Here is a 23,694-nt window from a genome sequence, read left to right on the forward strand (position 1 = left end):
TCAATCACTCACTGGCCCAGGGTGTTGTCCCCACTTGCCTCAAGACATCAACCATCGTGCCAGTGCCCAAACAGTCAGCCACAGGGAGCCTCAACGATTTCCGCCCAGTGGCACTCACCCCTGTCATTGCTAAGTGCTTTGAGCGGCTGATCTTGGCTCACCTCAAAGCCAGCCTCCCCCCCACACTGGACCCCCATCAGTTTGCCTACCGGGCCAACAGGTCTACAGAGGACGCCATATCGGCGGCCCTACACTCTGCCCTGACCCACCTGGACACCAACAACTCCTACATCAGGTTGCTGTTCATTGATTTCAGCTCCGCTTTCAACACTGTCATCCCCGCCAGCTTGATCACCATACTCAGCGGGCTTGGCATCTCCACCTCCCTCTGCAACTGTACACTGTATTTCCTCACCAACAGACCACAGTCTGTTAGGGTCAACAACCTCACCTCCACCACTATAACACTGAACACCGGCGTGCCACAGGGCTGTGTGCTCAGCCCTCTCCTCTACTCCCTCTTCACCCACGACTGCATCCCTAAGTACGGATCCAACGCCATCATTAAGTTTGCTGACGACACCACGGTGGTAGGACTGATCAGTGACAACGATGAGTCAGCCTACCGAGAGGAGGTCCAGCACCTGACAACCTGGTGAGCCAATAATATCCTCGTCCTCAACTCCAAGGAGACGAAGGAACTTATTGTCGACTTCAGGAAGGTCAGAGGGGGCAGACATACCCCCATCCACATAAACGGGACTGAGGTGGAGCGCGTCTCCAGCTACAAATTCCTCGGGGTACACATCTCGGAGGATTTGTCCTGGTCCCTCAATACCTCCAAGCTGATCAAAAAGGCACAGCAGCGCCTTTACTTCCTGAGGAGGCTCAAGAAAGCCCACCTGTCCCCCCAGATCCTGACCAACTTCTACAGGTGTACCATCGAGAGCATCCTGACCGCCTGCTTCACGGTATGGTACAGCAGCTGCACTGTTGCGGACAGGAAGGCACTACAACGGGTGGTGAAAACCGCGCAGCACATCATCGGTGCCCCGCTCCCTGCCATGGATGCCCTCCACCGAAAACGGTGTCTGAAACGAGCTGGGAAGATCATTAAAGACCCCTCCCACCCCAACCATGGACTGTTTGCCCTCCTCCCATCAGGGAGGCGGTACAGGAGCCTCAGGTCTCGTACCAGTAGGATGAGGAACAGCTTCTACAATCATACAGTCGCATTGCTGAACTCGGAGTCCCGCCGATAGATTCCTCCGTCCCTCCGTCCCCATTGTTTAATTATTCTGTATTTTTTATTATTCTGTATCCTCTTTTTTTTTCTTTAAATTTCTATATTGCACTACTACGGACTGACGCAAAACTGCATTTCGTTGTACCCATACTCAGTATTTGTGCAATGACATTAAAGTTGAATTGAATTGAACAGGAAGGTAAAAGACGGCTAGCACAGTAACGGTAATTCCTTTAGAGAGGGGGGGGAGGAGAGAAGGGGAGAGAATGGGAGAGAATGGGAGAGAAGAGTGGGAGAAGGAGTTGAGACACTTGTAAGAAGCCAGACAACTTTTAATAAAGTTTAGTGGGCATTTAACATTACCGGTCGGTTATACTTAACTTTTTTTTCTCAACGAGCTTTACCTTCGACTACCTTCGATTATCTTCGATTGCCTTCGATTACCTACATTAGCATTACGACCGGCTATGACATACCTCGACTAAACCTACAAGTAAAAAATATAGATTTTTTCCATGGCGACCTTTTTTTTACTCGCAGGCATTTTTCAGCAGGTTGAAAAAAAACGCCGCGACCTAGCTGAGGCCTCGAGTACGCGGGGACTACTCTCGAGCATGAAGGAGAGTTATAATGACCTCCTAGGACCTCGTGTTGACCATGCTGCGAGTACCAGTCGAGGGCAAACTCTTCTAATCCCGCGAATTAGGTCACCACAGTGGGACAGGCCCTTAACATTGATAACAAGCTGTTCTTCAATGTGGTGGTATGTGTGCAGGGCCGGCATTAGGAGGTGCGGGGCCCAATTGGGAACAATTTTCATAGAAATATAAATAAATAATTATAAATGAGTACCGTGTCGTCAGTAATATGACTGTCGGCTTTAAAAAAATCTTAAACCGTACATGTGCATATTGTTCTCTCCGTCTAATAAAAATAATAAATAAAGTAACAATTCAATTTGCCCAAGGCTTCCAAATCTCCTTCTTTCTGAATTACTGAATGAGTGAGGGGTGGAGGATGAAGGCAGGTGGAAAGATGGTGGGAAAAACGGGAGCACACCGGGACAACATGAATCATAGAAACATAGAAAATAGGTGCAGGTGTAGGCCATTCGGCCCTTCGAGCCTGCGCCGCCATTCAATATGATCATGGCTGATCATCCAACTCAGTATCCTGTACCTGCCTTCTCTCCATACCCCCTGATCCCTTTAGCCACAAGGGCCACATCTAACTCCCTCTTAAATATAGCCAATGAACTGGCCTCAACTACCTTCTGTGGCAAAGAATTCCAGAGATAAGTTGTCATCTTATTGAATGACAAAACTAGTTCAAGGGACCAATTGGGGGGAGAGTTCCTTTCACAGCGTGTGGGGAGTCGGGCCAGGTGTAAAGTTGCGGGGAGGGCAGGAGCGTTGAGAAGGAGGGGGTCGGGTTGATGCCAGTAACTCAAGGGCCTGTCTCACCAGCATGCAATTGCATGCGTCTAGCGCGACCAAACGTGGCCGCTTGAGGCGTACGGCCGTGCGGGGCCAGTCCCAATTTAAACCGTGGAGGCATATGGAGTTGTGCGGGGCTGGTCCCGACATCATGCTCACCAATCAGCAGGACAGGAGGCGGGCCGACTGAGTTTGGACGTCGCACGGCGTCTGGTGGTGATGTCATCATGCGACGGCACTAGGCGTATGCCGTCAAGACGCTGCGTATGACGTCAAGACGATGCATACGCCCGTCGAGACGTTGCGTGCGCCCGTTGAGACTGCGGGCCGACAGGCCGTTGGCATGCGGAATTTTCGGACAGTGCGGGATTTTCGGAGCCCCGCGCGATGGCGGGACCAGCCCCGCACAACTCCATACGCCTCCGCACTTGGAAGTGGGACCGGCTCCGCAAGGCCGTACGCCTCAAGCGACCACATTTGGTCGCGCTAGACGCATACAATCACATGCTGGTGGGACAGGCCCTTAACTCACTCGGCGCTCCGGGCGCGGAGCCACCACATTGTGGCCGGGGAGGGAAGCAACTTGCGTGGCTACAAGCGGCCACCATCACCGGACCGACTGCCATCCCAGCGCCTTCTGCCGGCCCGCTCACCTCTGGCAGTGCTCTCCGTCTGAACAGTGAGGGGACCAACTCAAGAGCAAAGATCATAGAGCGGAGTGGGTCAGCGGGTGATGGACAACATCACAGCGGCCGGTGGAGCTTACTCCTGTTTCATCGCGAACAAGGGATCAATTGAGGTTACTCGCCCTGACATATGGAGTAAGCTCCACTGCCCGCTGTCCTGTTATCCATCGCCCGCTGACCCGCTCTTGAGCTGGATGATCCCCTACCGCCTCCTTCTCAACGCTCCTTCCCTCCGGGCAACTTTACCCCTGGACAGACTATCCACACACTGTGAAAGGAACTCTCGCCCCCCACCCACCCCCAGCAGCGCTGTCCTTTTACAGCCGCTTCCCACATTACAGCCGCTTCCCATCAGCTGCTAGCAATGAGTGATAGACTTGGCTATACCTCAGTACAGCAACATCGTTCTTGATAACGAAGTCTACCTTTCTTGGCTAACAACCTAACCTTCGGCCTCCAAGATGCAGCAACATTTTCTAGCAATGTTACAAAATTTTGAGATTTTAAAAATCAAGTCTGCAATTTATCCCATCAGATAAAGCATAAAAAGAAGTTTAATTTGACACCTAATTCACTTTCATATCTTCAGTATTAAAACAGTTATGGCCATTTTCATACTCGGAAATTAGCATCTTGTTCCCTATTGCTTTTCCATTGACTTAACACAAAAGCTGTGATCGAGGACAGTCAAAAGGCCATAACTTTCTTAAAAATTAAGAGAACTGAATTAAATTTTCAGTTATTATAGATTGAAGCATTCTGAAACAAATATAAAATATCTTACTTGGATGACCTGAAATTAAAGCATATAATTAGTTAATTACCTAATTGTAGCTAATTACAAAATTGACCGTTGTGACGGAAATAGTAATAAACACCCAGACTGCCTTGAAAATTCAAAAATGTGATATTCTCAAGATCAAAACTTTAATATTATTGTATAATATGCTGTAAGTCCGTAACAGATAGGTAAATAAATTACAATTTCTAGCAACAGACCAGGTCTTTATGGAGAAGATCAGTTGCTAGCTGGTACATTGGCTTACCATAATCAGTAGCATCATCATACTCCTCAGATTGTAACCAATAAACAACTCTTTACACCTTGTTTTTCCTCAACTTTTCCATTTTGGCATTGTAAACTACAAGTTTTTGCTCTTCAAACCACGTATGACATGCCTTTCTGCCCACTACTTTCCCATTAAGAATGTCCTGTAGATTCCATTTCTTAAGAAAAGGATAATTTAAAAAAATAGCCTAAGTATCCAAATAACAAACTAATCCCATTCACACAAGAATATAACATGATTTTAAAATCTCACTGTCATGAATTTATATGCCAGATCAGTGATGGAAATGGGTTTTAGGAACTAGGGGTACGCTAAGGTCCGTGAGGCTGAGGATGGGAAGGAAAGGGGGGGGGGGGCGGGGTAGACGCTAGAAGCCCCCCATGAGAAATTTTATCTAACTCTGAAATTGAAGATCGACAAAAGCTGGAGTAGCTCAGCAGGACAGGCAGCGCAGCGACTCTGGAGAGAAGACCCTTCTTCAGACTGAACTGAACACTCGTCGGTGAGAGTATTTGTGATTGTCTGAAAAAGGGTCTCAACCAGAAACGTAACCCTCTCCCCAGAGCCCCTGCCCGTCCCGCTGAGCCACCACAGACAGGGAGTTGAAGGTAGACACAGGGGGGTCCACCTTCAAATTCAGAGCCAAACAAAAAACACAGAGTGCTGGAGGAACTCAGCGGGCAAGGCAGCACCCGCGGAGGGAACATATCACTTATCAGGGGCCAGGACTCATCCCTCCCCCTCCCACCAACATAAAGGAACCGTAATTGCAGTCGTCACCGCAAAACGTCTAAGAAGGAACAGCAGATGCTTGAAAATCAAAGGTAGACAAAAATGCTGGAGAAACTCAGCGGGTGTGAAGCCCTGTCCCACTGTGCGAGTTCACCTAAGAGCTCTCCCAAGTTAAAAAAAAATCAAAACTCGTGGTAAACACGTAGAATGAACGTAGCGGGTACATCGGAGCTCGGAACGTTTCTTAGCGCTAACGGCAGGTACTCGGGAAACGTGGTAACTCGTGAAGATTTTTCAACATGTTACACGGGATATAAAAATTTGATACGTTTTAACGTAGTCATACCGTAGTAGCTCGTGAGTTTACCGTAGTTGGACCTGGTGTCCTATATCACTATTGGATGTTCATGATGGAAATAAGAATACACAGTATATTCATTACCTTTGAATTGTAGTTTTATGTAATCCACCCATAACTTCTGAGTTCCATTTCACAATATCTATCAGACATACAGAATGTTGCAAGGTAATATTTTGCCCAAACTCAGTTGTATCTTTTTATCTCAATAAATATCACAAAATATACCATTGTTTCAGCCACATTATGACAAAATATAGAATGTAGGTTATTTGTAATCAGTCACCCCATCCCAGAAACAACAGTACTTAAAGAAGAACATTTGTTTTACTCATTTACAAGCATGTACCATACATAGTCCATTGATCCATATCCAGCAAAATGTTGTGATAATTGCATAAGTATTATTGTCTAAGAAATTTGGTGTGGCATGATAATCCATCTCAGTACTCATGTAGGCAAGTCCAAAGCTATAGATAATTTTCCCCGACCCCTAATCCCCCTTGCCCGATCTTCATTGAACCTACCATTTGACCAATCTTTTACTCAGCTGCTGTAACGTTTCCTTCCTATCAAAATCTCTGTGTAGCATCTCTGTCCCTATCTTCAAATTCCCACTTTGAAATAAAATACAACTTTCGACTTAAAAATTTCGCAGCAGGATCGCTATATAAATGCAAATATATGGTATTTTATCCTAGCATCTCCCTCCCCCTTACCACCACACAAGAAGCATAGCTTGAAGCGTTTGCATTTGGAGAAGTTCGATACGGACCAGGAATGAAAATTAATAGCTATGAATCGATTAACAGCGAGCTATGAGGTGAGATTGAAACACCTGTCCGAGGGCTAAGAAACAATCCTGAGTTGACGGCGTATTGTTTTAAGTGAGCATTTTGCAGCGACCTCACCTTATATTCTGGTTAAATATTCTTTCCACGGAAATCTCCTATTTCACTTTGAAATTATATTCATTTAAAACCGTTTGTAACATCAGTAACCACCTTAATGTTCGTGCGTTTAGTACCGGGTATGCTTGAAACTATTTATTGTAATGTACTGTATCTTTTTTTAAAAACCTATATCAACCAGGTGTGAAAATTACACTGAATCGAACGATGATTGAAAATGCGTGGGAATCTACTAATCGCGATCCTGCTGCAAAGTTTTTAAGTCGAAAGTTGTATCTTATTTCAGTGGGAATTTGAAAATAGGGACAGAGATGCTACACATAGATTTTAAACTCAGGAGAGCTCTTGGGTGAACTCGCACAGTGGGACAGGGCTTGTGGCAGCATCTATGGAGCGAAGGAAATAGCCTGGTCTGAAGAAAGGTTTTGACCCAAAACGTTGCATATTTCCTTCATTCCATAGATGCTGCCTCACCCGCTGAGTTTCTCCAGCATTTTTGTCTACCGCAAAACGTCAATGATTCCGGGAATGCTGAGAGAGCTAGAGAGAGACGAGATGGGGAATTGGAGAGAGAGCGAGCGAGAGAGGAGGGAGGGAGAGAGCGAAATACAGAGAGACACAATGTGGGTCGGTAGGTAAATTGAATGACTAACCTGTTGCACACCAAGAAGCTCACCAAGAAGAAGCCCTCAATCATGATGGTAAGTTTTAAGAAATTCTCAATGTGTCATCAATGCATCGATGTACATTCCACAGTAAATATAACTGACTGGTTAGCATGCAACAAAAGCTTTTCACTGTACCTCGATACATGTGACAATAAACTGAGCTGAATTGAGCCTAGCAAAGAATGGGAAAGATACCAGTTTCTAACATGTGTATCAGGTGCTGATGAGAGAGACTGCAGGATCTTGGCCATCTGTCGACACAAGGAGGTGCTACCAGTCCCCAGCAATGGCCAATGCTCACCGTGCCAGCCAGCATGCGGCCACACCGCTTGTCATCCTGCACCGGCCCTCAATGGCACTTCTTTACACGGAGATGTATGGCCAATACACTGCTGATTTGCTCCAGATTCCTGGCACTGCAATGGGGAGGGCAAGGTTTTATACCATGGTCCAGCACAGATACTGTTAATAACATGTGTAGGAAGGAACTGCAGATGCTGTTTAAATCGATGATAGACACAAAATGTTGTAATAACTCAGAGGGTCAGGCAGCATCTCTGGAGAGAAGGCAGGAACAGGGTACTGATTGGGGATGATCAGCCATGATCACAGTGAATGGCAGTGCTGGCTCGAAAGGCCTAATGGCCTACTCCTGCACCTCTTGTCTATTATCTATTGAGAGAAGGACTGGGTGGCCTTCTTCAGACTGGTCTCGACCCAAAACGTCACCCATTCCTTCTCTCCAGAGATGCTGCCTGTCCCACTGAGTTACTCCAGCATTTTGTGTCTATCTACTGTTAATAACACATCTCTCCCTACATAACGGTATAATTACATCTCTCGGTTCTAATTCCATTAATGTAGTCTTTCCTCGGAATGCATCCTGAGCCGTAAATGTAATTAGAATCTCACTCCCACAATATCCGATGGCTTAGATATTGCATGCACAACAGTAATCATTGACCAGTGCATCGTAACTAATGAGATGTCATGTTTTACAAACTGAAAGGCCATTTACCTCTCTTTATTGCAAACTAACACAATGAGATCTTGTTCCCCACAACAACATTTTACCATTGTGTAAATATATATTACAGCACGGGATGGCTTTGCATTCCTCCTCTCACTGAAAAGTGTTTGCGACAACTGCATGAGAGTTGTTTAAAAATATATTAAGGGCTATTGATGGTTGTTAGAGGTGAAGACGACATCAGTTTACAAAGGTTACAGGTCGACACTGTTGCTTAAGATTACTTTTAATGATGTTGGCCAAAGTCTAACCCAGTACTGAACAAGCAGGGCGGCACAGGTGGTAGAGCTGCTGCCTCACCACGCTAGCAACTAAGGTGTGATCCTGACCTCAGGTGCTGCCTGTGTGGAGTTTGCACGTTCTCCTTGTCACCGCACGGGTTGGACACCTATGACTTAGACACCTATCTTCACCCTTCCTTCCGACCTATCAAACAGAAGCACAATAAGAGACAACAGAAGCTAAATGCAGTGTGATTGCAGTTCAAAATGTTTGTAGGAGCGACATTTCGCAGGCTATTTTTAGAATGGCATTTGGTGAGAACATATCAGACAATGGGTTGAATTGCTTGAAGATAGATAAACCAGTTATTTTACAACTCCCTCAACACAAGCCATATAACGATGCTTCACGGGGAAAGTAAAGGGCCTGTCCCACGAGCATGCGACTGCATGCGGGAAGCGCGACCAAACCGAGACGCTACGTACGCCCTCAATGCGCCTGCGAGCCGACAGGCCATTGGCGCACGGCATTTTCGGACCAGACCAGTGCAAGATTTCTGGAGCCCCGTGCGATGTCGGGACCAGCCCCGCACAACTCCATACGCCTCCGCCAATCGAAGTGGGACCGGCCCTGCGAGGCCGTACCCCTCAAGCGACCACGTTTGGTCACGCTAAACGCATGCTATCGCATGTTGCTGGGACAGGCCCTTAAGTAAGTAAGTACATTTTATTTATATAGCACTTTTAAATCAACTCGCGTTAAAACCAAAGTGCTTTACATGAAATAAATAATTATGTTTCCGTACATCCATAGAAAAATTAAAAGAAAGAAAAATGACACAACATATTATAGAATTCAACATGAACGGCCCCCCACAACAGAATCAAAGTTTTCCACTGTGGGGAAAGGCATCAAAAAGTTAAGTCCTCTTCCTCTGTGAATCACCCGACGTCGGGGCCTATTTGTGGCCTCCGCAGCCAGTCCGATGTTTTCAGGCCCTCTTGCCGGAAAGCTGGAACTCCGGCGTCGGGTGAACACTCCTCTGCTGCATTTAGCACACCACAAACTCCATGTGTAGGTAGGATCTGCAGATGTTGGTTCACACCGAAGATAGACACAAATTCTGGAATAACTCAGCGGGACAGGCAGCATTTCTGGAGAGAAGGAACGGGTGACATTTCGGGTTGGGATGCGTCTGAAGAAGGATCTTGACACAGATTTCTAAAATCACTGAAACAGTCTCCAATGGAATTAATGGAACTCTGGTATTCATTTGTAAAAAAATATTTCTTTCTTTCTCCCATCCCTGCCACTGTAACTAGGGATGTTGCTAGTTGGCACTAGCCAGCCTAAACTGATGCTCTCCATACGAAGAAGATGTCATCCAACGTAGGGTATATTGACTCAGAGCAGTTGGAGATCTTCCTTTCAAGGTCATCTTGCCATTTCTCCACTGAAATTCAATGGCCTTCCATGATTTATTGACGTAGCACTATCAGCGGGCACTAGGACACACACTGGCATTAAGAGAATGAAGACCAACCAGTTGAGTCCTTAAAGGTTTTGTTTATACATTTAGTTTGAAATGTTGTCTTTATGGTGTGATTTTTTTTGTTGTCTTGGGTGAAGCAGCTTTGACAACTGACAAAAGTAAGGTAAGATGTGGGTCCATTGATGATGAAGACTTTAGTATTCCACTCAAAGGAATTCTTCATGGATAGAATTGGTGCAAAACAGATATCTGGGTTGTCATCTCCCTTATTAATTCTCTTTTTTTCCTGCTTCCACTCTTGGGGCTCTGATATATTAAGAGACTGTGAATCTTTGTGCACCATTTGGTGAATACAACCATGCAAGTACAAGAATCAGTTAAGAGAACAAATGACATGTTGGCCCTCACAATAAAAGGATTTGAGTACAGAGGGAAGGATATTTTGCTACAATTACACATGGCTTTGGTGAGATCACACTTGGAATATTATGCTCAGTTGTGGTCGTCTTATTTTAAAAGTGACATCCTTGCCAACAAATGTTCATCAGACTAATTCTTGGGATGGCAAGACTGCCAAATGAGAAGACATTACATTAACTAATTTGTATTCAAGAGAGCTCAGAAGAATGAGAGGATATCCGATTGAAGCTCAGAAATGGGGGGACAATGGGAGGGTGTTCCCTGACTAGAAGCAATCCAGAATGAGGGGTTGGAGTTTCAGTTGCAGGGTAAGAGATTTAGGACTGAGACCAAGAAACATTTCCTCACTCAGAGGGCGGGGAGCCAACAGAATGTTCGATCACAGTGGAACGTTGCTGAATATATTTGGAGAAAGAGATAATTTTGGGAGACAAAAGATACCAAGAAGTGAGGGAAAGAGTGGCAAGATGGCATTTAGATGGGTGATCGGCCATGATCACATTGAATGGCAGAGCAGACTCTATGTTCAAGTGGCCTACTCCGGCCGATATTTTCTATATTTCTATGCTGGTCAGATGTAGAGCAGACCATGAGAAATGTAATGCCTGCTCAGCCCTGAATGCAAGAAAGCTCTCTGAATGAAATCTAAGCAACAGAATCATTGAATCATTGATTCAATGTGCCAGTAGATTCATCTATCATTTTTCAATGGGCGACCACGGTGGTAGAGTTGCTGCCTTACAGCGCTTGCAGTGCCAGAGACCCAGGTTACATCCCAACTACGGGTGCTGTCTGTACGGAGTTTGTACATTCTCCCCATGAATGTTGGATTTTCTACGAGATGTTCGGTTTTCTCCCACACTCCAAAGACGTACAGGTTTGTAGGTTAATTGGCTTGGTGTATATGTAAATTCTCCCTAATGTGTGTAGGGTAGTGTTAATGTGCAGGGATCGCTGGTCGGTGCAGACTTGGTGGGCCGAAGGGCCTGTTTCTGCGCTGTATCTGTAAACTAAACTAAACTAAGCATGGCAACATGCATGGTGGGCATGTATGCACGAGTTCCACACTGAAGCCCTCAGTCAGTTTGCTGCTAGACCTTATCAACATTGATTTGGTGTGATGACAGCTGCCGTCTGCTGCAAAAAATAAGATATGATGCCTGTTGCCGTGACATTAGGCATTGATCTGTATAATTTGTGCTCACTTTGTGCCAGGTGGGTCTCAAAGCAGTGGAGTTTCATCCAGTTCCAGTCTAAAATAATATGGATTGCTCGCAAAAGGAGGGTTGCACAGGTAATGGCACCTTGCGTCTTTGTTGACTCCTACACTCCTACCACATTCTCATCAACTTGAGAATGTGGTAAACATTATTTGAGAAAAGAGCACCAGTGACATCTGTGTATAATACTGTGCAGATAACTGCGAGACATTGTGAATATTTCCAGCCGTAGTCTAGAAAGTATCGCGTGCATAAAAGTTCATCCCCACTGTCATGGCAGCCACTAAAGTTGTACTGTGTCCCACATTGTTGAACTTTGAAGTTAAGGTTGGGAAGTTGCTCCTTAGAATATTATTGGTGGATGTGGCCTCTTCCTTAGAGCACTTGACCCATTCCCCAGCGGTTGGTCTTGCTGCGGATAGCTTCAGGAGAAGCTGAAGCCTTGCAGCATAGTGAGTGAAGAAGGCTTCAAATCATTGTATTTTTCCTTCAGTATTTTTCACTTCACCTCCTATTCCTTGGAACAACTGTATCAAGTTTTAGTTGTTGTTGATTGATAGGGTGGGGTAAGGAGGACGGGCAGGTGGACAAGCGGTAGAAGGCTCCTTCCGACTGCTATAAATGTACATATTCACATTAGAGATTGGTTGAAGAGATTGGTAAATATATAAATCACAGGTGCTTACTCCAAGTATGTAGGTCACACTTAGCATCCAAAAAATAAAGTCATAAATCTCAGTAACTCTATTAATAAAATTTTGTGAGCTTTGTTTGTGTACTTTAGTAATGTCATGGTCGAATATGTTTCACTGCCAATATGCTGACTGTTAATATTTCTTACTAGTTAATTTTGGGACAAAATTCCTTCTTAACACTGAACTTTTCCTTATTTTTTGCTGTTATCATTCTTTGTTTTTCTATTATTAATTTGGACATAACTGTTATTACAGTTGCAGAATATCACAGTTTAAGGATAAAGGGGAAATCTTTTAGGACCGAGATGAGGAAAACATTTTTTCACACAGAGAGTTGTGAATCTCTGGAATTCTCTGCCACAGGAGGTAGTTGAGGCCAGTTCATTGGCTATATTTAAGAGGGAGTTAGATGTGGCCCTTGTGGCTAAAGAGATCAGGGGGTGTGGAGAGAAGGCAGGTACAGGATACTGAGTTGGATGATCAGCCATGATCATATTGAATGGCGGTGCAGGCTCGAAGGGCCGAATGGCCTACTCCTGCACCTATTTTCTATGTTCTATGTTTCTTCAAATATTTATTCACTTTTACTTTGAAGACCTAAATAAAGCATTATTTCTTTTCATGTTCGTATAGAAAGATATTGATACTGGTTTCATTCACCATTTTGGACACATCTTTTATGGCTCTGATTTAGCTGTAGTAATAAGAGTGAGATTATTACCACTTGCCATCATTACAGTATCAAACCTGCAACATTAATGCCTATAAACATTTGCAACGTGAAATTACCAAATTTGTACCAGATGGAGCTGAAGGAGGAGTTGGGGAGGGAGTGGGAAAAGAAGGATGAATCCTGCAGTCTCCAGTGTACAATGAAATGCATACATATGAAAATTGCTGCAATTGAAACCCTTTCTCTTCCACAAATACTAATAGAATCTGCACGAGAATCACTGTCGGGCTTTGGACTAAGGCCAATAACCCATCAGTCTGAAGAAGGGTCTCGACCCGAAACGTCACCCATTCCTTCTCTCCAGAGATGCTGCCTGTACCGCTGGGTTACTCCAGCATTTTGTGATACCTTTGATTTAAACCAGCATCTGCATTTCTTGCCAACCCAATATTCTCATTTGAAAGATAGGTGAATAAGTTATGGCTTCTACAGTCAACTGTTAAAAACATGCGCTAATTACTGCTAAATAACTGTCTGCCCTTCAGAAGGAAATTCATTTTGCACTTTTAGGTGCATTTTTTATAGTATTTGTTTCCTTTTATATATTTTCACATCAACATTTTTATTTCATCTCCTTTGGCAAGATTTAAATGCAATTTATTTTCCAGCAATTTATTCCCTGTATCTAGAAGTCAGCATGATGCTGTTTGAACTTAGATGCTCAAAGATGCTACCACATCCTTGCTGTCATTCTGTTTTAAACTGTTCCCAAACTAGAAAGCTGCGCATGCGAACTACAAAAACTTACAAGTAAACGTTGAGATTAATGCCACAAACCATACGGGACAAAATCCGAATTATGGATAATGTACGGGCAGATGAGATCAGTTTAACTTGGCATTATGGTTGGTACAAACATTGTGGGCTGAAGGGCCCATTTCTGTGCTGTACTATGCTCTATGTTCTCTTACCTTGTCATCTAGTTTTAAAATCTCCCACCTTGGAGAAAAAAACTGACTATCCCATTTATGCCCCTCATCATTTTATAAACCTCTGCAAGATTACCCCTCAGTCTCCTGCACTCCAGGAAAACATTTCCAATCCAATCTCTCTTTATAATTTAAGCCCTTCAGTCCATGCAACATCGTTCGTGAATCATTTCTGCATTCTCTCTAACTTCTAATGAAAATAATGAAAACATCAAAACAGAATAGAAAATAGTTACGGTGACATATGTTATTTGTCACTCTCAGGAGGCGCCACAAGTTGAAAATGAAATAGGGAGCTGGAAAGTTACTTAGTGCTTCCTTCGAAATATTGACAATGATTAGAATTAAAGTCAAGAATGTGACAATATGTTGAAACCACAACTTATTTTGCTAACAACTATAGACTCCTGATCTCACAAAGCATAAAGGATTACATGTAATATAATGGAACACCAAGTTTGGATTTTTCAAATGCACGTTTAAACAGATGTATTTACTTTCCTATACAGAATAAAAATAAACATCTTTAATAGCTGCACTACGATGCTGATGTGCATCGATTCCCTACTTTAGATGGTATGGCAACACTCAGGCTTTTAGTTTTAAAAAGGATTAAAAAGGATTTACAGCCATTATAACTCACAACATAGTTTGGGATAAAAGATAAACAAACACCCAGATTTCTAGTCAACTAGAGATAGTAATACCAATATCAGCACTTGGTTACATTGCCATGTCAGTTTTTCTGCAAGCAGTCTAAGCATTACATAACTGATCCAGATGTGACACATGCGAAACACTAAACAGATTTCTGGCAGCTCAGAAATATGTTCTTTGTTGTTATATTATGTTGTTGCAATGGCCACCACATTACCTTCTGCCCACTGACTCCAATTGGACAATAATACGGTGTCTCTCCAGGTTTATTTAATTTCCTTTTTCTCAATGTACGTTTAAATAATTTTTAAACTAATTTTTACAATGTTGGCATAATATTGAACATATATCAAGATAAATCAGATTTTTAAAATTGAAATGTTATAATCTACACAACAAAAATGTAATATCTTGCAACATCTGGCACCACATCCATATCCAGCATCTTCCTCCCATCCTCGATAATGCATGCATTTATTAATTTAGTAAATTGAACATAAAATCCGATTCCAGCATCTTCTGATGCATCTATTAACCTTGATTTAGGTTTATTAATTTTAATAATGATTTGCCGAGAAGAAGCAAAGAAACACCCAAATTGATTTATATAAAATTTAAAAATATCCATTGTGCTTTGGCTCAACTGTTCCATGTAGAAACAAGGGGAACTAACCAATGTGGAAATTTCAAATATATTTTGCAATAGGTTTGAAGTGAACACAATTATCTGCTTAAGCCATGGTTACGTGTGCCTTGGCCGGAAATGTAAAATCCTTTGCTGTCAGATATCACAAAGGTAGCATTACGAAACCACATTAGAGCACGAGATGCCCGACATGCAGGAGTGGTTAAATGGCAGATTATTCTGTGACTTAGCTAAGCACTACACTACACCCAATTGTTAGTACTACAGTACTAACAAACTGCCTAAGTTCCTAACATCCTAATTCCTAAAACCACAGGAGGATGAGGGGTGATCTTTATAGAGGTATAAAAGATAATGAGGGGAATAGATCGGGTAAATGCACAGTCTTTTACCCAGAGTATGGGAATCGAGAACTAGAGGACATAGGTTTAAGATGAAAGGAAAAGATTTAATAAGAACCTGAGGAGCATCTTTTTTTTACATAAAGGATGGTAGGTATATGGAACAATCGGCCAGAGGAGGCAGTTAAGGCCGGTACTATCACAGTGATAAAATAAATGTGGACAGGTACATGAATAGGATAGGTTTAGAAGGATATGGGTCATACACAGGCAGATGAGACGAGTGTAGATGGAGCAGCATAGGTAAGTTGGGCTGAAGGGCCTGTTTCCATGCTGTATGACTGCGACTCTAAATGCCAATACACCAATCAGTAATAGAACATAGAACAGTACAGCACAGGAATGGGCACTTTGGCCCACTATGTTTGTGCCGAACATAATTCCTAGCTGAACTGATCTCATCTGCCTGTACATGATCCATATCCCTCTTTCCCTGCACTCCCATGTACCTATCCAAAGCCTCTTAAATGCCACTATCCTGTCTGCCTCCGCCACCATCCCAGGCAATGCGTTCCAAGCCCCCAACACTCTCTGGGTAAAAAAACGTGCCCCGCACATCTCCATTAAACTTTCCCCTCTCACCTTATAGCTATGCCCTCTAAGTGTTGGACATTTACACCCTGGGGAAAAGGTTCTAATTGTCTACCGTATCTATGCCTCTCATAATTTAATAAACTTCTATCAAGTCTCCACTCAACCTCTGACGTTCCAGAAAAACCATCTAAGAGCATGAGATGCCTGACATCCAGGTGTGGATAATCGGCAGATTATTCTGCATTCTCCAGGGTCCATTCCATTTGGTAATCTGGTCGAACGTCCTATCTAAATGCTAGGATCTCCTTTCCAGATCCCAAGGACCCATTTCCTCAGCCATCTAATGGCTCACTCTCCCAAGGACATACTACCACTACTTTCAGATGTTTGGTATGTCCACCCTTCCCTTTCCATCCACCTTCACCTCGAAACACATTACTTTGGACTCAAAGTGCTGGAGTAACTCTGAGGGTCAGGCAGCATGGATAGGCAAGGTTTCAGGTCGGGACCCTTGTTCAGATTGATTGTAATAGCGGGGAGAAAGCTGGAAGAGAGGTGAGGCCAGGCCAGGTGATAGATGGATACAGGTTGGGGGCGGGGGGTTTTGATTGGTAGATGATCGGTCAAAGGTAAAAAATGAAAAGACAAAAAGCGTGAGATAAGATAAGGGTATAAGAGGCATTAAATGTGAGGCCAGAGGAGGAATATAGATAGAAGGGAATGGAGGGGGGGGGGGGGGGGGGAGTGGAAGAGAAAAATGAGTAACCAGCCAGGTGGAGCACAGGGTAGAGTGGGGGAAAAGGGAGGGGGGGTGGGGGGGGGGGTGCAGCTATTATTGCAAGGCCAGCTGATACTGCTACGTTGTTATACAGTACATTTGGGACACAGATCCCAAAACACTTCATTGCACATGAATAATCACCTAGAAAAGATTTTTAAAGTAGAAATAATATTGCTGGAGCTATTGGAAAGGCCATAATGGATCATATTTTGAGCTTGCCTAACCATAACCTGCACTATTTTGGTCCTTGTATCATAAATCATGCTCTTGGGTTATTTGCAACTGCTGATAATTATGAAAATATGCGCCAACAAGCTTGGAGCCTAATAATGCTCTAAAACCCTGGAACCTCCACTGACTGCAGTCAGGTTACTTCTTCCATGAGATCTCCTTGCTTCCTATATGCCAGAATAGCCGGGTAAGTCTGCCACGTGGTAGCACTCTTCCCAGCCGGAATGCACTACCGGGATTTCTGTTCCCATTACATATGGACACCAACATATTTGGACATATAAAAATGGCCTTAAATAAAAAAATAATTGATTGATGGAAATACTCAACAGATCAGGCAAGATCTGTTGGGAATGAAATAGAGTTAATGTTGGTGATTGTTTTTAAATCATAAACAGGAAAGTTTAGAATTCATGTTTAAGAAGGAACTGCAGATACTGGAAAATCGAAGGTAGACAAAAATGCTGGAGAAACTCAGCGGGTGAGGCAGCATCTATGGAGCGAAGGAAATAGGCAATGTTTTGGGTCGAAACCCTTCTTCAGACTTAAGGGCCTGTCCCACGAGCATGCGACCTGCATGCGGCAATCGCGACCTAAAGGGCCGGTCCTACCAGCATGCGCCTGCATGCGGCAAGCGCGACCTAACGTGGTCGCTTGAGCCGTGCAGCCTCGCGGGGCCGGTCCCACTTCGATCGCCGTAGCCGTATGGAGTTGTGCGGAGCTGGTCCCGACATCGCGCGGGGCTCCGATAAACTGACCGTGTTTAAACATTCCGCGCGGCAACGGCCTGTCGGCCCGCAGCCACCTCAACGCCGTACGCACCGCCTCGACGGGCATACGCAGCCACCTCGACGCCGTGTCACTCACTCGACCTCCTTGCGGCTCCCGCTTCTGGTTTGGTCGCGCTTGCCGCATGCCGTATGGCTCAAGCGACCACGTTAGGTCGCGTTTGCCGCATGCAGGCGCATGCTGGTGGGACCGGCCCTTTAGGTCGCGCTTGCCACATGCAGGTCGCATGCTCGTGGGACAGGCCCTTTAGAATTCGGTTTAGAATTCAGATGTTTTAAATTGGAGAAGGAAATGGCATTGAGAGAACAAATGGAATGTCTGTGACTGGGTAGAAACCAAGAGAGACTGAACAACAATAATCATAGTGATGTTGGACAAGAGGGCGTAATGAAGGCTTGTTAATCCACAGAACGAGAAAAATGGAAATCATGTTTTGATACAAACTGGAAAGGTAGTTTACTTGAAATTGTTGAATTCATTGGGAGCATCCTGGGCGTTACAATATACCTTGGAGGATGAGATGCTGTTCCTTGGATTGAGCTCAGTGGAATAATGCAAGAAGAAAAGGAGACAGGACTCAGAGAGGGTGCAGGATCTAGAATATCATGAGAAGCAAGGATAAAGTGAACCCTCACAAGCATTTTCCACAGGTAGGTGATTTTAATCTGTCTCCTCAGATTCTGATGAACTTCTACCGCTGCACCATCGAGAGCATCCTTACCAACTGTATCACAGTATGGTATGGCAACTGCTCTGTCTCCGGCCAGAAAGCGCTGCAGAGGGTGGTGAAAATTGCCCAACGCATCACCGGTTCCTCACTCCCCTCCATTGAGTTTGTCCAAAGCAAGCAATGTCTGCGAATGTCAGCATCGTCAAGGACTGCTCTCACCCCAGCCACAGACTGTTTACCCTCCTACCATCCGGGAGGTGCTACAGGTCTCTCCGTTGCCGGACCAGCAGGTCCAGGAATAGCTACTTCCCTGCGGCTGTTACATTACTTAACTCTGTACCTCGGTGATTGCCAGTCACCACACTCCTTCCACCAGAAAAAATTGCACTACTACGACTGTATGTACGTAAATATATTTATTGCTCATATTCTATGTTCGCTCTTCTGGGGAGAAGCTAACTGCATTTTGTTGTCTCTGTACTGTACACTGCACAATGACAATAAAGTTTGAATCTGAATCTGAATCTTAAAACGTGAGGGCATCGGCTTACGGTCAGAGGGAAGAGATTTACGAGGGACCTCAGGGGCAACCTTTTCTCTCAGAGGGTAGTCCATAACTGGAATAAGCTGTCAGTGGAAGCGATGAAAGCAAATACAAAAATGACTTTTAGAACACAGTTGGGCATGTAAATTGACAGGAAGGATTTGGAGAGCGATGGATCAAATGCAGGCAAGGAACCTGCCCAGAATATCAGCAGGAACAGGATGGGCTGAAGGGCCTGTTGCCATGCTGTATAGCTCCACGACTCCAAATGTGTTAATGGAATTATCCACTGAATAAGCTGGAAAGTTCAGTAATGGGGGAAAAGCTTATTCGTGGAACTAAATGGCCAGCTTTTTTAAAAAGCTTGTGTTATGAACTGATTTGCTGTCTCTTATGTTGTACAAAATACATAACCTAGTAATGTACTGGTGTTGGTTTATCATCAATGATTTTCTTGTATCTTTGCCCAGATAATATTTCATTGTATGCCTTCATTGTTTCGCCATTATTAAAATGGATTTATATTCTCCTTAATGACTTTGTTCACTCGCTGTCAGCGTCTCACTGGCAATTGATTAGTAAAATATATCATTTCTTTTTCTAGGTCTTGACTACATTAAGCAGAAAGTGCAGGAGGCAATGGGATATACAGAGAAGAAAGAAGAACCTCCACCGCCAAAAGAAACAAAACCAGCATCAGTAAATAACAGTCCCCATTTCTACAGGAAAGGTACAACACCATCACATACTCCTGAACATAGTCCTGGGCCCACACCACCTCCATCACCACCAATCTACAAGAAAACTCCTGATACCAGTTGCAATAAGGGCTCTTCCAGCAGTGTAAACAAGGATGTATCAGGAGCTTCATTGAATCGGCAAGTATCAAAAAGTGCCACCAAGCAGAACAGTGAGTGGAAACAGCCGAAGTCGCCAGCTTACAATACTACGACTGCCGGCAACGGACAGTTACATAGCGCATATCATGGTTACTTAGTGCGCACCGAAGTAAAACTGCCACCTGACGAGCCAGAAGATCAGGCCAATCCCTCGCCAATGTTACTCGGAAGGCAACCACCCCCGCCAAAACCAACCTTCACAAGGCTGTCGCCTATAAAGTCTTCTGTCAAAGAAAAAAAATTGGAGCCAAAATTGAAGAAACAGTTACCTGTTGTTGTTCCTGAACCAAAGAAATTGTTAAAATCCCAAGCTGATAGTGTGGAAGAATCAGAAGAAATGGAAGAGTCGGTATGTATCTATCATATGCTATGCCGCTGCCTTCAGGATTTAGTAAGCTATCACGAAAAGATAATACGTATTCAGGCTTATCCTACAGTAGTTCTTGTTACATCATGTGTTCCCAGCCAATACTTTTCATGTCCGTTTAATAATCCAGATACTTCATCTGGCAATAAAGGTATTGTAACCTTGCAGGTCTTCCAAAAATATATCCATCAATATAAAACCATTAAAAATTAGCTACTTAGAGCATAAGAAATTCCACAAGAAATTCTATGCTTTTTTTCTTACATTTTGACACATGAAGTGCCCCAACGGAAAACAGATTACATCTCAGAGTTAGAGCAGGATTGAGATAAAACTAAATAGGTGTAATTATACTGGAGTAACTCAACGGGACAGGCAGCATCTCCAGAGATGCCACCTGTCCCGCTGAGTTACTCGAGCATTCTGTGTGTATCTTCGATTTAAACCAGCAGCTGCAGTTCTTTCGTACACATGTGTAATTATACTCCACACGCACCAGCATTAGGCAGTGTTCTTGTTTTCACTGCCAGCCATGTTTTTCATGCAACCAAGGAATTCTTCCAGATACAATGACTATGCACAGGGTGATCTTTGCTTGCAAAAAGCAAGCATGCCTGTAATGATGACCCACAGTATTTTTTCAAATGGCAATCGATCCGAGAGCAGTCAATTACCATTTGGAAACGGGATGGCCGGAAAGTAAAGCTGATGTGTGTGTTTCTGCTACACTCCTGCATTTGCCCAAGTGTGACTCAACGGGGTAGGTGACTGCACAACGTTAGATGCCAGTCTAAAAGCACATGGTATTCTGCAAACTGTTAGTTGTGAAAGAGTGGCTACCAGTAAATGTTCACTATCTATTGGAGATTTTATTGGTGGTTTCTTGTTGTTGGTAGTGTGCCTGAATGAGATCATGTCTGCTCAAAACGATATGGTTGTGCTTACTGAGCATACCATCTGCTTGGGATTTTATACAGTCCTCTGCTTGAGGACATGGTTCAAACAGAAGGGGAAGACACAATAATCGTGAGTCAGTCATCCTAATTTCATGGTGAGCCAACAATGGGAAAAATATTCTTGAGATAAACTATTATCCAAAATGTATAGATTAGTCAAGGACAGTTCAAATTGATATTTTTAAGAGTTTCTCCCCGATTGAATCTTTGAAAAGTAACAAAGGGTTTATGAGAGCATTATGGTTGATGTTGTCTATATGGAGTATTTTTAAGGAGTAGATCAGGTGAGCTGAAGGGGGCATAAGATATTTTTGGCAGAGGAGATTAAAGAGGATCCAAAGGGTATAGAAGTTGGAACTTTATGTTGCAATTGACAAGACATTGATGAGACCTCACTTGGTGTGTTGAACTCAATTTTGTCAACCAGTTATAGGAAAATTGCTATTAATTTAAAAAGAGTGCAGAAAAGGTGTATGAAGATGTTGCCAGGACTTGAGGGCTTATAGTATAGAGTAAGGTTGGGCGTTAGGACTTTATTTTTTGAAGCATAGGAGACTGAGGTGTGATCTTATAGAGAGGTATAAAATCAGGAGGGGCATAGATAGGGTAAACGCACACACTTTTCTTTACCAGGCTCAGAGATTCAAGAACTGGAGGTCATAAGTTTAAGGTGAGAGGGAAAGGATTTAATAGAGACCTGAGGAACAACTTTTTCACGCAGAGGGTGGTACATATGGTGAAAAAAGCTACCAGAGGAAGTGGTTGTGGCAGGTAAAATGAAAGCATTTTGAATAGGTACATGGATAGGAAAAATATAGAGAGATATGAGTCAAATTGGGATACCAGTTGGGGCACATTGTCAACATGGACACGTTGGGCCAGGGAACCTGTTTCCATGCTGCGTGACTCTATGACATGGATTTTTAGCCTTAATGACTTTGTTCACTCGCTGTCAGCGTCTCACTGGCAATTGATTAGTAAAATATATCGAAGCCCAAGCCCAAGACATAATTTACAGACCATTTTCCATACTTTCCATCGTCTTTGACTATTTGATAATATGCTAAGAATCTCGAGAAAATAGTTGGTGATCACCATTTATCCACATTTAAACATGTCATTCCGGTCCCAAAACACTTTACTTAACATTCAAATGCAGAAAACAAATATCTACCTCCAGATTGGAGCAACTTTCAGTTCTGCGCAGAAAAGATTAAATTTTATCAAAACTTAAGCAAGTGTAATTGATTTTCAACTCGGTTATGATCGTTGGTTTTATTTGAGCAGGAATATGATAAATACAAATCCCCCATTTAAAGTCTGTAGGTTCACATTGTTACTGATGCTGATGTTTATAGATATATATAGACATGTTTAAATGTTTAAATGTGGGTAAATGGTGACCACCAACTATTTTCTCGAGATTCTTAGCATATTATCAAATAGTCGAAGACGAGGGAAAGTATGGAAAATGGTCTGTATATTATGATCGGGCTTCTGTTTCCTGTCCACTTTACATGTATATATATATGTATATGCATATATATATATATATATGTGTGTGTGTGTGTGTGTGTGTGTTGATATATGATGTCTATATGATGTGAAATTGGGTGGAAGCCATTTCTACAAGTTCTGCTTCAAAAAAAAATTAAAGGCCTTAATTTCTGACCATGTCCTTCCACTGACCGAATCCCTATGCCTAATTTACAAATACCTGCTGAGGGCCATTGTATACCATGGCGCAACAAGAATTTGTTGAAGACAATTTGTTGCTTAGGCTGGAAATCAGGAAAATAATACAAAATAACGTGGCCATCTCTATGATTTATGAACTAATGGACAATCACCATGTATAAATAAGCAACCTGTCGTATGACCAACATGACATATTTCAGAATAATTTTAGGATAAATTGTTTAACTCAACTTAATCTGCTGTTATAGGTGCCTGAACCGTAAACATTAGAGGAATTCATAGGTTAGGTGTTAATGCATGTCAGAATCATGTCAGAAAATGCTACATGCAAACTAAGGAAAAGAGTTTTAGGAAAACACAAGCAACCCAAAATGTAACATTGATAAATTAGTCTTTTTAACATATATCAATTCAGTTTAAATGAGGTTCAACCTGCAGTGCACATTTAACAGGTTTGATGTATGTATTTTCACTTAGTCTCTTCTCTCTCCTTGTACGTTGAGAGGGTCAGATGTTGTAAATGTAATTACTTTGTCAAATGTGCCATTATTTCCCGTTGGGAGATTTTCTTTTCAAAACTAAAAACATTTTCATCACTTCAAAGTAGAAGTAATTGTAAGTGTCAGAATGCATCGGTCACTTGACTGATGTTCTATCCATTGTACCAGGAGGA

General features: G+C 43.2%; 1 protein-coding gene across 2 annotated transcripts in view; it reads left to right on the forward strand.

Moving 5' to 3' along the window:
• jph1 (junctophilin 1) overlaps positions 1-23,694 on the forward strand; it is a 181,180-nt gene that overhangs the window by 154,959 nt on the left and 2,527 nt on the right. For both annotated transcript variants that reach the window (XM_033019284.1, XM_033019283.1), the window contains exon 4: positions 19,706-20,349. In XM_033019284.1, coding sequence (XP_032875175.1) covers positions 19,706-20,349 — 644 coding nt within the window. The remainder of the gene's footprint in view (positions 1-19,705; positions 20,350-23,694) is intronic.

Source organism: Amblyraja radiata, chromosome 4 (genome assembly GCF_010909765.2).
Source record: "Amblyraja radiata isolate CabotCenter1 chromosome 4, sAmbRad1.1.pri, whole genome shotgun sequence".
NCBI lineage: Eukaryota > Metazoa > Chordata > Chondrichthyes > Rajiformes > Rajidae > Amblyraja > Amblyraja radiata.